Raw genomic sequence first — 14,947 nt, forward strand, 5'->3', positions numbered from 1 at the left:
CATGGGGACAGTGGGTAGGAAGGTGACTAAAAGTAGAAAACGGGAAGAGGATGGTGAAGTATCATAACATAAAGTATGTGCAGTGAGGATCAGGGCAAGAATCTGAAGGCTGGAAGGGAAGAAATGGGATTGGCCAAAGCACAAGGAGAAAAGGGATTGGATGGTCGATGATGGGGTGAAGGATACTTGACAAAGGAGCCTGGAAAATGGGGGAAGTAGAGATACAAGTACATTGGTGACATTTCTCTTTAATACAGTACTCGATCTACTCCAAGGTAATGGGTCACAAAGTGGGCAGTTGACTTCTCTGCAATTTTGAAAAGGATTCGGTGATCATGGCAACGGGGCGCAAGATGGGCATTTGGCTTCTCTCAAAAGTCTGGGATTCTGTGATCAGTGCTAGTGGAAAGAGAGGCAAAATAATCACACACCATGCGTATGACTCTAGCATATCATTGTTGTTGTAGCTATCACTGCAGAAACAAATCAGAACCACCGTGCATTCCCTTCCATGAGAAGTAAGTTTGAGTAATGATGTATGTGTTTTTACCACACTGTCTCTACAGGTATCACCACACTGGGCCTGTTACAAACTTCTTCAGTCTAAGAGAGGGATTGGCAATACTAGCTGAGCAGGTAAGCTGCTTCTGAAAATGTGGTGGAAGGGAGTGCAGAAAATATGCGGGGGGTAAAATGGGAGAAGGATTAGGCTAGATTTGTGAAAGTGAATAGGTTTGATGAAGAAAAGGAGCAGAAAAGATGGTAAAAAAGGCAGTTGATGATAAAGTTGAAATGGGATCAGAAAATTCTTTCAGTTTTGGTTTCCCTATATCTCTCACTGATGACCTGTTTTTCTCGATGTCTGAGCTAGTGAACTTCACCATCCCTTTAACCGGCTCCTTTGTCTTTTAAGGGCCTGGAGAAGTCCTGGAAGCTTCACAAGGAGAACGCGCTTTACCTCTATGAGGGTCTAGAGAAACTCGGCCTGAAGTTGTACGTGAAAGATGAGGTAATATTGGCCAGAGTGGAGGTAAAGAATGAGTTAGAGCGCAGCACATGAACACCTAAAGTGTTGCCTGGAATTCCGAAGAGTTCACTTAGACGTAGAGCCTACCACTGTAGTCAATGCTGCCATTTCCCGAACTTCCCTTTTAGTGCACGGCTGGACACCATCACATGGTGACTGAGCCTTTGTCCTTGTATTACGAATTTGGGGGCAGATTTACTACTTCTGGCGCATCTCTTCTAATCAGCAGGGATGCGCCAGAAGAGTTGCGATGCATCTGCCCACCCGTGTGCCACCACTGATGCTTCCCATTTACAATGCGGCGCACCGTGGCGCACGGGTGGGCAGATGCGCGTCGCATCCCCCGTCTACAGGGGGCGCATTGCTGGAGTTGCATCGCAAGGGCGACGCAGGTCCAGCAAGGCTCGAGGGTGCCCCATACCTCACATGCTGCGTCAATCCTTACTCCTGCTTCAAGCAGGCGCAGGGTTTTGACGCAGCATGGCCTTCAAAGTGACTGAGTTAAATCTTGTAGATTTCACTCAGCCACTTTTAGGAGGCGTTCCTGCGCCGAAACGCCCCCCTCTGCGCCGAACTCCTACCTGTAGCACAGGGCTTTACAACGTGACGCATGTCCCAGATGCGCCACGTTGTAAATACCCTGCAGCATTGCGCTGGGTTGGCGCCGCCGCTGCGTCACAAAAGTGATGCAACTGCGGCGTAAAAGCGGCACAGGGGCTTGTAAATCTGCCCCCAGGATTCTAAATGCATAAGCAGTTCTAGGTTGTGACTGTCTTCAATACAGCTATTTTAAGAAAGAAAGAACGCAACTCCCAGTGCATCATCTGTTTTTTTGGTTTCTTTTTAATAAGCAAGGCTGTTGTATCTTATTACATACTCCCCAGCGTTCCTGCTGCTCAGCCAGTGTGTGTGGTCATCTAGAAATTAGGGAAATGTGTGCTCTTTCCTGTCACGGCCCTTTGCCATCTTATGCATTCTCCCTGTAGTATTGTATCCAATGTCATGGGACGGTTCCCTCGATCACCATCTTATATCCTATGATATTTTCCATTGTAATTTGTATTTTTTATATATGAAGAGGGGAGATGTGTTGTATCTTAATACATCCTCCCCAGCATTCCATGTCCCGGCTGCTCAGCAAGTATGTGTGTGGTCATCTAGCATGTAGAGCGTGTTTGTGGGACGGGAATGTCAGTTGGAGATATGGGCTGAGGAGCAGGATGCTGCTTTTGGTAGGGCTTATGTGGTAATGTATAAATGATGGTACGTAGCCAAGTCGTATGGATTAAAAAGGAAGGTTTATTAAGCTTGTTGCAAGTAACAGATAATGCCCCACCAGGAGCAGCCTCCTTGTTGCCCCAGCCCTTTCCTTCAACTGACACTCATCTAACCACAAACACTTTCAGCATTCTAATGACCTCACACACTGGCTGAGCAGTAGGGGCCTAGAACTCTACGGAGGATAGATAGCAACCAAGACAAGTCACAACACATCTTCCCCTGTTAAGGAAACAATAGAAAATATTATAAAACAATCAATGAGTCCCATAAATATTCCTTCTCAACAACCATCAAATCAAAAGCACAAAAGATGAGGCAATACGATCAACAGTCCTATGAACATTAGAATACATTGATAATCACATCATGCAGGTCTTAGAAAATGAATAATACCCTTATGTCATTCCCCTCAGCAGGGTGGACCCACATTCATCCTTTCTTCAACACATATCAGGGTGAAAAACATATGTCCCAGTAGCACGCCTCTAACCACACAGGAAGGACATCACTAGCATAAGGGTGCAATACCCATGCCCCTACACTATGCCCATAACCAACCAGGAAGGACAACAGTAAGAATACCAATGGGTGTCTCAAAACATTTACAGCAGGACCAGGGACTACATGCCCTCTACTGCATCCACTTTCACAGCAGGACCAGGGACTACATATCCTCTACTCCACTTACACAACACATAGCAGAACCAGGGACTGCGTACCCTCTTCTCCTTCCATACAACTAATGGCAGAACCAGGGACGTCATGCCCTCAACTGCATCGGGGTGTTACAACGTACCCCCTCCACCTTTAACCCCTTAGAGAGGGTGGTCAACTTTGAGCTTACACACTACCCCTATACCCTTTACCCCTTAGGAAGGGTAAACACCTTGGGCTACATGCATCATTGTAAGGTTTTGCAATTCCTTATTTGCGATTTTTAGGGAATCGCAAATAAGGAATCACAAAATGGGATGCATCAATTTGTTCGCATAATTTTAGCGATTCGGTGAAAATCGCAATTTTTACCGAATCGCAAGGATTATGCGAATTCTAAATTGCGATTTCGCAATTCCCATTAATTCCTATGCCCCATAGGAATCAATGGGAAGGCATTGATATTTTGCGAATTTCTATTAGCGATTCGCAAAATGTTAATGCATTCCATGGGTGCAGGGGGGGGTCCAAGTGACCCCCCCATGCACCCCTGAAATGCATTTTTAAGCGCATGTTACACACACAAATGTCCTAAGGACATGTGTGTCTGTAACATGACAGTGTTTAAAATGCAATTTTGTGCATTTTAAAACTTTTTCGCAAATTACCACGAGGTTCACCCTTGTGGTAATTTGCACCCCCTAATTGCGAATTCGCAATTTCAAAAGCAATCATGCATTGCTTTTAAGGAATCGCAAATTTGCGATTCCTTAAAAGCAATCGCATTTTTGGAATTCGCAAAAAATAGCGATTTTACCAAAAAAGTTTGATGTATACAAAAAAGATATTTAGGAATCGCAAACGGCCGGATTTACCGATTTGCACCGTTTGCGACTCCTAAATACCTTGATGCATGTGGCCCCTTGGGTTTACACACTTCCCCTACATCCTTATCCCTTACAAAGGATTGACAACCTTGGGCTTGCGCACTGCCCTACACCCTTTGCTCCTAAGGAAGGGTGAACAAATAGGACCACATACACGCTCAACATCCTAAAGACCTCACACACTGGCTGAGCAACAGGGTCCAGGAACTCTGGGGAGGATGTACAGCAACCAAGACAAGTCACTACACAGACTTTATTGGTTTTCATTGCTTGAATTACAATGTTATGCAGGCATTGTTTTTACCTAAAGATTTATTTTGTTGTTCAGCCAAACAATTCTGAACTACAATCTAATACATTTATACTGACCAGACTAAATGACACTTTTATTACGCTACTATATAACAAACGCACATGACAAGTCACTAATAATGGGAAGCACCCTATTAACTCACAAGTATGAAATTAGCATCACATTTGGAACACGCTCAAGCTTGAACCAATCGCCTTAAGTTTAGACTGCCTGGCATCGAATAGAAGTAGCAGGACTAAAGACAATCCTTATACTTAGCTAATTGCTAACATTAGGCTCTCACAGAGTAGCATGCTGCCTGTCCTAAAGTACTTCAACACCTCGTCAGGAGTAGAAAGCACTCTATAAATGATGTGAAGCTTACTCGCAGGGCACAAGTTCTAAAAAAAGATTTGATTTGATTTGAGATTTGTATAGCGCGCGAATGCCCTTGGGCATCTTGGCGCTGCGTGACCAGAAAGTCTGCTTCCTCACAGGGTGGTTCATAGACTTGTGGTGAACAACCAAGTCTTTATTTCTTTTCTGAAGGAGTACAAAGGAAGGGAAGTTTTTAATTGATATTGGGAGCTGGTTCCAAAGCCGGGCTGCATGCAGTCTGAAGCTTCTCCCGCCCCATCTAACCTGCTTGAATCTAGGGACCTGGATCATTTTCAGTTGGCTGGATCTCAGGGATCTAGATGGTTCGTACCATTTCAAGTGGTTTTTCAGGAACTGGCAGCCTGTTCCCTGAAGTGCCTTGTATGTCAGGCAGAGGGACTTGAATTTGACTCTTTTGGCAATTGGCAGCCAGTGCAAGCCTGTCAATCTGTGCGCCACTGGCTCATACTTTGGGATATCCAGCACCAATCTGGCCACTGCATTCTGTAGATGCTGTAATGTCGCCAATTGCTTGACCTGAATCCCTGCATACAGTGCGTTTCCAAAATCCAGCCTCGATAGCACCAGTGCTGTGACCACCGTCTTGCGTGAGTCAAGGGGAATGAAAGGTAGGAGTTTCCTGATTATTTTCAGAATATACCATACGGAAGAAGCTAACTTATTTGTTTGTGCCTTGTACGTAAGTTTGTCATCCAGGGGGACACCCAAATTTCTGACCTTATCGACTGGGATGGGGCATTTGCCCTGGTCCTCCGGCCACCATTCCTGTGACCAAGATTGCATGTCTGTCCCCAACAACATAACTTCACTTTTGCTCCCATTTAGTTTCAAGCAATTACCCTGCATCCATTGGAAGATGTGTTGCATGCATTTTTTAGATTTCGTTGCAGTCTCTGAGATGTTACTTGAGATTGACACCACAATTTGTGTGTCGTCGGCGTAGGAGACTGGCTTGAAGCCATGGTTCCTTATTATTGCCGCCAGGGGTGCCACATAAAGATTAAATAGAGTGGGACTTAGCGACTACCCCTGTGGGACGCCGCATGGGGAACTGAAAGGTTTGGATTTAGCCTCTCCTAGTTCCACCGTGAATGTCCTGTTAGACAGGTAAGAGGCTTTTAAAGTTTGGGCTGGTTCTAAAAAATGAAGTGGCGGGACGCTGATGTCATGACAGGAAGTGACGTCATGAAAGGTGACTTGCACTCAGTTGCAGTTTATAGTTATCGAGCTCCCGGTAAAATAAGTAGGGGGACGCCGTCCACCTGCGTGAAACCTCGACTCGAGCCCCGACGTCACGACAGGAAGTGACGTCACGAAAGGTGGCTTGCACTCAGTTGCAGTTTATAGTTATTGAGCTCTCGGTAAAATAAGTGGGGGGACGCCGTCCACCCATGTGGTACCCCGACTCGAGCCCTGCTTACTCAATATTCTCCTGAAGACTATTCGATTCACTGTCTGCTGGTCACTCCTGTAGGGTTTTTCATTAATATTAATGGGACAAAAGTTGTTTTTCAGATGTATACTGAAAAACATGACAGTAAATTAATCTAATCCTGCTATGCTTTGGCTGTTCCGACAGTCTTTTCAAAGGCATGGTGCGCATCATACTTTCTTACTCATGTCTGCTTGCTGGAGATAGGTCTCACAGGCAGGGCTTTAAGTGGAATGGAAAAACGGGGGGGTCTCTCACATTGGCGCGACCGATGTAATTATGGACGTGGCTTAAAAATATGCAAGCTAAAAATCTGCTCTTAGCATGGTGTACCATCCCGGCTGGTAATCTGCTGATTCTGTCATTGCACGCAGATATATAATGCAACAAGTAACATTACACCTACAACAAGTCAGTGCTATTGGCTTTGTCAATGGCTGGTAGTTGCATAAGGTAATTTAAAAAAGCAGCAACTATGGCTTTGTTGTGTATTATATTATAAATGCTTCCGTTCTGAAATGATGAGACTGAAATAACTATAGTGAGCCTCTTGGAAGGTACATCAAAGTCAGTGAAGGGTGGAGCTGCTTCAGAATTAAGATTTTTTTTACACCTCGAGGGTGAGGGCAATAATGGAGAGCACGGCAGAGACCCGTCTCAGACCCTGCTTTCAGAATCTCTCTTCCATTTGCCTTTGCGTTTACAATAGGTCAAAATCTTTGCGTTTCGCATCTAGCATAGACAGATGTTGATTGCATCTGTTAATCTGATAAAATAAAATCAAATAAAATCTAATCTCAAATGACGAAGTCATACTTCTGGTACTGAACATTTACCAGAATCCATTTCTAACTTTTCAGTTATCTTTTTGGGGTTTTTTATTTTTATTTTATTGAATACATCAACAATAGTTGTGACATAAATTCATGTTGTGCAAAATGTATCTGTTTATCCCTCCTCCCCAGTCCGCACATATCGACATGCACTGCAGAATCGAAATTTGCCTAGCTAGTGTGACGGTAAGTTTCAATTCTATTAAGGACACAGAGGCGAGGATTATGCTTTTCTTTCTCCGCCATTTATTAAAATACAAAACGCACAGCAGCCCAAGAAAAGCTCTTATTGGAACATCATCATCGGTTTCAATAAAAGGAAGAAAAAACCATCAAATAAAATCAACATAGTGCAAATGTCTCAGACTTTAACTACAAGTCCCAGCACTCCAACTTGTAAGGATCCGAGGGTAGTCCTTTCACAGTGTCCATTATCCTTATATAAGCAGTCCCCTCTCTCTGTTCTTCCTCTTTCTTCGCGAATTACGCTTCATCTTTACTGGTCCTGCTTGGCACCATCCTTACCTAGCGAAAAACACAACTGCGTGAGAGTTGTACAACCAGGTGCATGTCAGCAATATAAACATGGACAACAGCAGGCATGAATTTAACAGCACCAAAACTGGAAACCTACGTACTTACTGGCATACGGGTGGGACGTCACACGCGGACGATCTGGGTGGGATAATCCTCGCCTCCGTGTCTTAATAGAATTGAAACTTACCGTCACACTAGCTAGGCAAATTTCGATTCTATGGCAGGACCGGAGGCTCAGATTATGCTAGTTTAAAGCTTACTCACCACCAACTGGGCAATGTCCACCACTGGCTTGAAGTAAAACTTCTTAAAAGTGGACTCTGAAGACCAATCCGCTGCACGCATCAAGTCCTCCAAACGTGCACCTACTGCAAACGCCTTAGAGGCCATGGCCCCTCTGGCAGAATGAGCCCCAAAACGTTTAGTATCGATGCCTGCTTCCTGCATGACCCAGCGCACCCACCTGGCAATTGTGGGGGAAGAGACTGCATGGTGTGGCTTTCGCAAGGCAATCAGCAACTGACGTTCACCCGGAGGGCGAAGATCCCAAGTCATATCTTTCAAACAGTTCACAACACATAATTTTGGAACATCCACAAAAGCAGGATATGTAATGGTTTTGAAGGCAGATTTTGTACGGCGGCCAACCGTAAAGGTGACGCCCTCAGGCGAAAACCCCCGTGCGGACACATCCAGAGCTCGAACATCTGACACTCTGCGACACGACACCAAGCATAACAGCATGGCCAATTTGGACGAAAGCTCCTTCAAAGACAAGTATCTATTGGCCTGCCAGGAGAGAAACAAGTTCAACACCACATTCACGTCCCAGAGGACGGAGTAACGAGGTTCCGGCGGCAAGGACAACCGGACACCTCGCCAGAGTCTGCTCACAAAAGGATGTTCACCCACTGGGGAACCGTTCACCGGCAGGTGCGCAGCAGAAATCGCTGAACGCATGGCATTGATTGTGCGATACGCCAAACCCGCCGTAGCCAATTCAGTTAGGAAGTTCAGGATGGGAACCACTCCTGCGACCAAGGGATCCAGATCGTGTCGAAGACACCAACGTACCCACTTAGTCCAAGCGGACTTGTAGCGTTTCGACGTACTGGGAGCCCAGGCCTTGGACAAAAGTCCCTCAGCCGGTCGCGAAAGTCCTGGGAGCGACCAGCGTCCCCTGAAAGCCTCCATACCATGAGGTGGAGAGAACCCTGCACGAGGAGGTGATGAGGCTCCTGATCTGGACTGAGAAGCAGGTGAGGAAACTGGGGGAGTAGGATTGGAAAATCCCAAGAAAGTTCCAGTAGAACCGGAAACCACACTTGCGACCTCCAGAATGGAGTCACTAGGACCAGCTCCCCTTTCTGCCGGCGAAGCTGAGCCGCCGTTCTCGTTATCATGGAGAAGGGAGGGAACGCATAAGGAGACTCCCGACTCCAGTCTTGAAGAAACGCGTCCGTGGCTTCCGCCACCGGATCCGGCCTCCAACTGAAGAACCTCGGAAGTTGATGATCCAACCGCGAGGCAAAAAGGTCGATCGAGAAAGGACCCCAGAGGTCATTCAACCATTGAAAAACCGGTACATCCAGCTTCCACTGACTGAAATCTCGTAGATATCTGGAATGCCAGTCCCCCACCTGATTGGACTGGCCCGGTAAGTACTCTGCCTGTACCGACACGTGATTGTCCAGGCAATAGGTCCAAAACTCCTTCGCTAGGTTCGCTAGCGCACGGGACCGAGAACCTCCCAGATGGTTCACATACCGTACGGCTGAGACGTTGTCCATCTTCAAAAGGACGCACAACTGCACCGTATCCTTGGTTCAGCAACGAACAGCAAAGGACCCAGCCAAGAGCTCCAGACAGTTGATGTGCAACTTCTGCTCCTCCGGCGACCATGCACCGCCTGTGGAAAATTCTCCGCAGCGTGCGCCCCAACCGGCCCTGCTGGCATCGGACTGGATCACTAAATCCGGGTCTGACCCAAAAATTGCCCGACCATTCCAGGCTTCCATGTGAGAAAGCCACCACGTCATCTCCTCCTTCACCTCTTCTGAGAGAGGAACCATCTGATCGTAAGACAAACCTCTGCGCAAATGAAAGGCTTTGGAGGCGTTGAAGGGCTCTGTAATGCAGCGGCCCTGGGAAAATCGCCTGGATGGAAGAGGACAAGAGGACCACCACTCTGGCAATCTGCCTCAACGAGGTGTGAGACCTCCCCACAGTCTGCCGCAACACATGACGGATCTTCGACAACTTGCGGGCTGGAAGACTGAGGTTGGACTCGACAGAGTCTATGATGAAACCCAGGAACTCTATCCGTTGAGAGGGAACCAGAACCGACTTGGCCTCGTTGATAACAAACCCCAACTTTTGTAAAAGCGACACCGCCAGCTGCAGTTGTACGCGTAGTCTTTGAGGACATTGGTCCAAAAGCAAAATGTCGTCCAAGTAGACGATTAGCCGGACGCCTTGACCGCGCAAAAACTCTATCACCGGGTGCAGCACTTTCGTGAAGCACCACGGAGCGGAAGACAGACCGAAAGGAAGGGCCATGAACTCGAACACTTGACCCTTCCAGACAAACTGCAGGAAACGACGGTGTGGGGGATGAATGGGGACCACCAGATAGGCGTCCTTTAAATCCAACCGCACCAACCAGTCCTGTGAAAGAAGAATATCGCGCAACAGATGGATCCCCTCCATCTTGAAGTGGCGATACACCAGCCACCCATTGAACTCTCTGAGATTGATGACTGGGCGACGTCCGCCGCCGGGCTTGTCCACCAGAAAGAGGTTGCTGATGAACCCCGAGGGATGACGAGTTGAACGACGAACGGCCCCTTTGCGAAGCAAGTCCGCGACCTCTTCGTCTATCAACAACGCATCGGCCTCTGAGAATACCATCGGAGGAGGGGCACTCACCTGAAAGGGCTGGTCGTAGAATTCTATATGGAAACCGCGGACGGTTTGTAACACCCACGCGTCTGCGGTGAGAAGTGCCCACTCCCCCCAGAAGGCCGCTAAACGGCCGCCAACACAAACTTGGTCTGCAGGAATTACACTCACCGGCATTGGAGTTGTTTCCTGCACCTTTCCTGAAGCCGCGACCTCCATCAATGACCTCGGACCCAATTATTTGAAAAAACGAGTCTCAATATCCCACTCCATCAGATCCCTGAGATCCAACGATCTCCGCCTTCTGATCTCTCCCCGCTTCAGACTCACCAGAATGGGCGGCAGAGGGTTCAGTGTTATCGCGGCAAAATTGTGGAACGCTCTGCCAATCGATCTTAGATTCTGCCCTTCTGAATCCATCTTCCGGGCCAGACTCAAAACTTGGCTCTTTTCTGTACTCTGATCTATTCCTGCTAACTTCCTCCCTGCTCTTTTCTTCTCCCCCGGAGGTTCAGGTTCTAGCGCCGGGACACCCCCTCGGGGGTAGCTGCGCGCTCTACAAACTACATAAATAAATAAAATAAATAAAAATAAAGCGCTGTCCTCTGGTGGGATAGAAGTTCGTATAGTTGGCAGATGTATTATACTGCCCTCGTCCGGAGCCTTGCCCTCTGTTGCCGGCATTCTGCCCTGTACGGCCGGTCGCACGGTCCCTGCTGCGACCAGCCCCGGAGGAAAAACGCTGATGGAAAACACGTTTGATGCTGGATTGGGCTTTGTCCAGCGAGGTAAAAGTAGATACGAATTTTCCCAATTCTTTAATGAAGGGCTCGCCAAAGAGACCTCCTTGGGCCACAGCCCCCGCCTCCGAAGAGGCTAGGTCTCCAAGCTTCGGGTCCAGTTAATTAGAAAGGACCGTCGGCGCTCTGTGGAAAGGGCGCAGTTGGCGTTACCCAAGCAAATAACCACCCTTTGTGCCCAATTAGACAGCACTTCAGGGGAAATGGTCGCACCCGTGACCTTCGCTTCCTCTGCCATATCTAAAATTTTTGTGATCGGACCCACCGCGTTCAACAACTTATCTTGCCAGGACCGCCAAGAACGGTCTATGCCCTTGCGGGGATCCTTCATGAATTTAGCCAGAAATGTCGCCATCTTGGCATCCAGGTCTGGGGTCATGGCTACATTGCCTTCTAACGATGGCCTAGGGCATTCCCCCCGTAGACAACCTCTGGCCTCCTTCTCCAGTGGTTTGCGAAGCCTGCTCGCCACGAACTTGGCCACTTTGTCGCCCGGGGCCCAAGCTGCTGACCGCGGATGAATAATCTCATCCGGGTCCAGCATGCCAGAGCTATCCCGAGGCAACTCCGCAACCGAGCCCGAAGGACGCCAGGAACGCTCTGACTCATCGTCATCATCGGTATCTGGGGAATCCCTGTCAGGGGAAGAAGGTGCAACCTCCAAAGGCGCCACCGGGGCAGCGGGCTGCTCTGCGGGGGGCGCGGTCACCTTCGCTAAGAAAGCGTCCCGAAGACGCTCGAAGGCGCCCTTGTCCACCCCTTGGGCATGCTCCGATGGCCCGTCCCTGCAAGGTTTCTTCGGTGCTGGAGGACCCTCCCCCGAAGGACCTGGAAGATCAGCGCGCGCCAACTCGGCGCATTCTTCTACAATGCGCGCCGAAAGGCGGTCTTCCATAGGGCCAACTACCTCAGTCACACACCTATAGATAGCCACCTGACTTAGAGACTCCCAACGGCCTCCACAACACAGCCCCAGACACGTGGGGGTCCAAAGGTACACAAACCGCCCGGAGGACTGTACAGCTTTTGGGCGTCAGGAACTGACCGCAATTAGGGCGCACTCAGACCACACACAGCGCGCCGACCCACCACAAGGGACCAGGTCTGCCCCCCCACAGCGCGCTACCACACCAGGGGCTAAGGAGTGCTCGAACCGGCACCACCGGCAGCAACGCGGTAAGACTGCAATACAGACCCTCAACAGGGCGTAAGAGTGAAAAAATCACTGAAATGGGGCTACAGACCCGGATTAACTGAGCGTCACTGAGGGGGCACGAGGGCAAGGCTCCGCGTCCGTTGGATTCCGCAGCGCGGCTCCTCTGAGGAGAAAACCGCGCTGAAGACCAACGAGACGCCGCAGTGCCCTCTAGCGGCTGATACACGCCGCGGAACAACAACGGGAATAAAGGTCGCGAAAGGTGCGGAAAAACCGCCCCTGCGACGTTCTCGGGGCTCTGTGAAGAAAAAAACGCCACAGCGTTTACACAGACCCCAAAAGAATAACCAAGAACCCCAAATGTGAGGTAAATACCACTATAAACCCAAGAGCAAAGAGAAAACACTTAACTGGCTGCGGGAGCAGCGAAGAAAGAGGAAGAACAGAGAGAGGGGACTGCTTATCTAAGGATAATGGACACTGTGAACGGACTACCCTCGGATCCTTACAAGTTGGAGTGCTGGGACTTGTAGTTAAAGTCTGAGACATTTGCACTATGTTGATTTTATTTGATGGTTTTTTCTTCCTTTTATTGAAACCGATGATGATGTTCAGATAAGAGCTTTTCTTGGGCTGCTGTGCGTTTTGTATTTTAATAAATGGCGGAGAAAAAAAAGCATAATCTGAGCCTCCGGTCCTGCCATAGAATCTCACTTACACATCGACCCATCCCACACATACAGCAACTACAGGTGCAGCTGACCATCACAAGGGAGCAAAGAAAATCGAGGGTGGCAGCCGGCACAGGACCATCAGTCATAATGGCAAGGGGAGCATCACAACACGTGTATCTCTTGACAGCACCATTGTGCTAAGAGTTATAAGATCCTGCACTCTGAGTGGGAGTAGATGCTTGCGACAGAACGTAGGTATGGCGATGGAGCCATATATCTCCAGGCCGTGAAGCAGTATGGAAAATTTCGGCACACAGGTTAGTTGTTCATTACAGTATATTAAATCTATAAACCAGTTCTTACATTTTAGCGCTCGTCCTCACCCTCATCGGCAGACAACCCAGCAGTAAGGCCAGAGCCAAGTATCTCCTATGCAGCGTCGTCCAAGTACTTGACGTGCACAAGGGCCATGAGGGAAGTCAGCAGACGCTCTTCCTCTATCACAATAGAGAGAGCAGCTCGCACCTCCTGCCAATAGGATTGTACTGGGCCAGTAAACCAAGCCAGCAAAAGGAAGTCTGGGTCCAACCATCCTGCACCTGGCACAGCAATCGTCTGGTCTGAGACTGAATTTATGCCATTTTACGGGAGTGCAGAATTCAAAGGGAAGGAACTTGTAATGAATATTTCTGAGTCTACTACTGGATGCAATCGGCACTGTCTGTGGCAGCAGTAGTGCCACTGCTCATCAGGGAGGTCCATACCAAGCTCTATCCCCCATTCTTGCCATGCCTGCCTCCGATAACCTGGAGATTCTGCTTGTGCTGAATGATACAATGAAGAGACCAGTTGACAAGTGCTAATGGCTTGAAGCATGTTATGAAGTGAGACGAATGTAGGGGCTTCGAACTGAAAGTCTGCTACAGCCGCCTTGGAATTGCATTTCAAGCAGATATACAAGAATATATCCAGGGGAGACACAGGCACGGCTCCTAAATAATAGGCCTGTGTTATAAAGTGTCCGTCACGATATAGATCCCCGCCCAATGAGTAAAGCCTCCCCTTTTAAGCTGGAGCCTGTACAGGGTTTCTTGTGTGACTGGAAGCAAGGGGTGATAATCCAGTCGAAGCAGAGAATATAAAATCCTTTTGCCCACTTTGAGGTCCATTTCTGCCATGAACCCATACTGTGAACGCCGCCATAGACGAGGCAGCAGTTGGATAACTGGAGTGTGCACCCATGAAGAAAGCAGGAGGAATCGGTGCCATATATCCTTGTTCTACAACCAAAAGGGGCCGCAGTAGTCCCCTGCCAAAGTGGGAGGCGGGCCGGGCCGGTGGAGGGGGGTGGGGAGGGTTTGTGGGGCAAAAAAGAAAAAAAAGAAATTAAACTCACTTTGCCTCCGCTGTCTCTCCGCCAGTAACATGTCCTGTTTTAAGGGCAACAGGAAGGTAGCCTTGGCTGAGGAGAGGTTAACCAGACTGGACCAATAGGAAAGAGTATGGGTGTAGAAATCACTGTGCTTGAGGGGTTTAGACGGCCAGCCAAACACCTCATGTGCAGTAAAGGGAGTGCCCACTACTCCCCCACCAGCAGTGTCATCTCCTGGACCCGCCCCAAGACTTGTCAGAGTCCTGGGGGCGGGTCCAGGGTATTAAAAATAAAACTGTAATAAAACGGGTTTAAAACACATTTTATTATCGTTTTATTTTCTGCTGGTGGCAGGAGGGTGGCGCTCCTCCACCCTAATTGAATGGCCGCCCCTGAAAGAGGGAGAAACGGGGTGGGACGGTACCAATGAATAGCATGGTAGGCTTACGTGCACAGATAAAGCTCCGTATCCAGAGCTTCAAAGCCCCCCTCCAGAAAAGGTAATGTGAGGGTGCCCGTTGTATGCGGGGCTGCTTCCTCGCCCATGCTAGATGGATTTACTGTGTTGTCAGTGTGCAGAAGAAAGATACAGGACAGGTATTTTCAGAAAGAAGTACATTTGCTTAGGCAAGAGCACCATCATCATTAAGGAGACAAGCCCTGCTTGCAAGAATGGGAGAGATAGCCAGCGGGTAATTTGAT

General features: G+C 48.6%; 1 protein-coding gene across 1 annotated transcript in view; it reads left to right on the forward strand.

Annotated features, from left to right (window-relative positions):
* The window catches only part of AGXT (alanine--glyoxylate aminotransferase), a 465,350-nt gene that overhangs the window by 392,046 nt on the left and 58,357 nt on the right, over positions 1-14,947 (forward strand). The window contains exons 8-9 of the mRNA XM_086944021.1: positions 567-636; positions 914-1,009. Coding sequence (XP_086800147.1) covers positions 567-636; positions 914-1,009 — 166 coding nt within the window. The remainder of the gene's footprint in view (positions 1-566; positions 637-913; positions 1,010-14,947) is intronic.

This window comes from Lissotriton vulgaris, chromosome 11 (genome assembly GCF_964263255.1).
Source record: "Lissotriton vulgaris chromosome 11, aLisVul1.2, whole genome shotgun sequence".
Classification (NCBI taxonomy): domain Eukaryota; kingdom Metazoa; phylum Chordata; class Amphibia; order Caudata; family Salamandridae; genus Lissotriton; species Lissotriton vulgaris.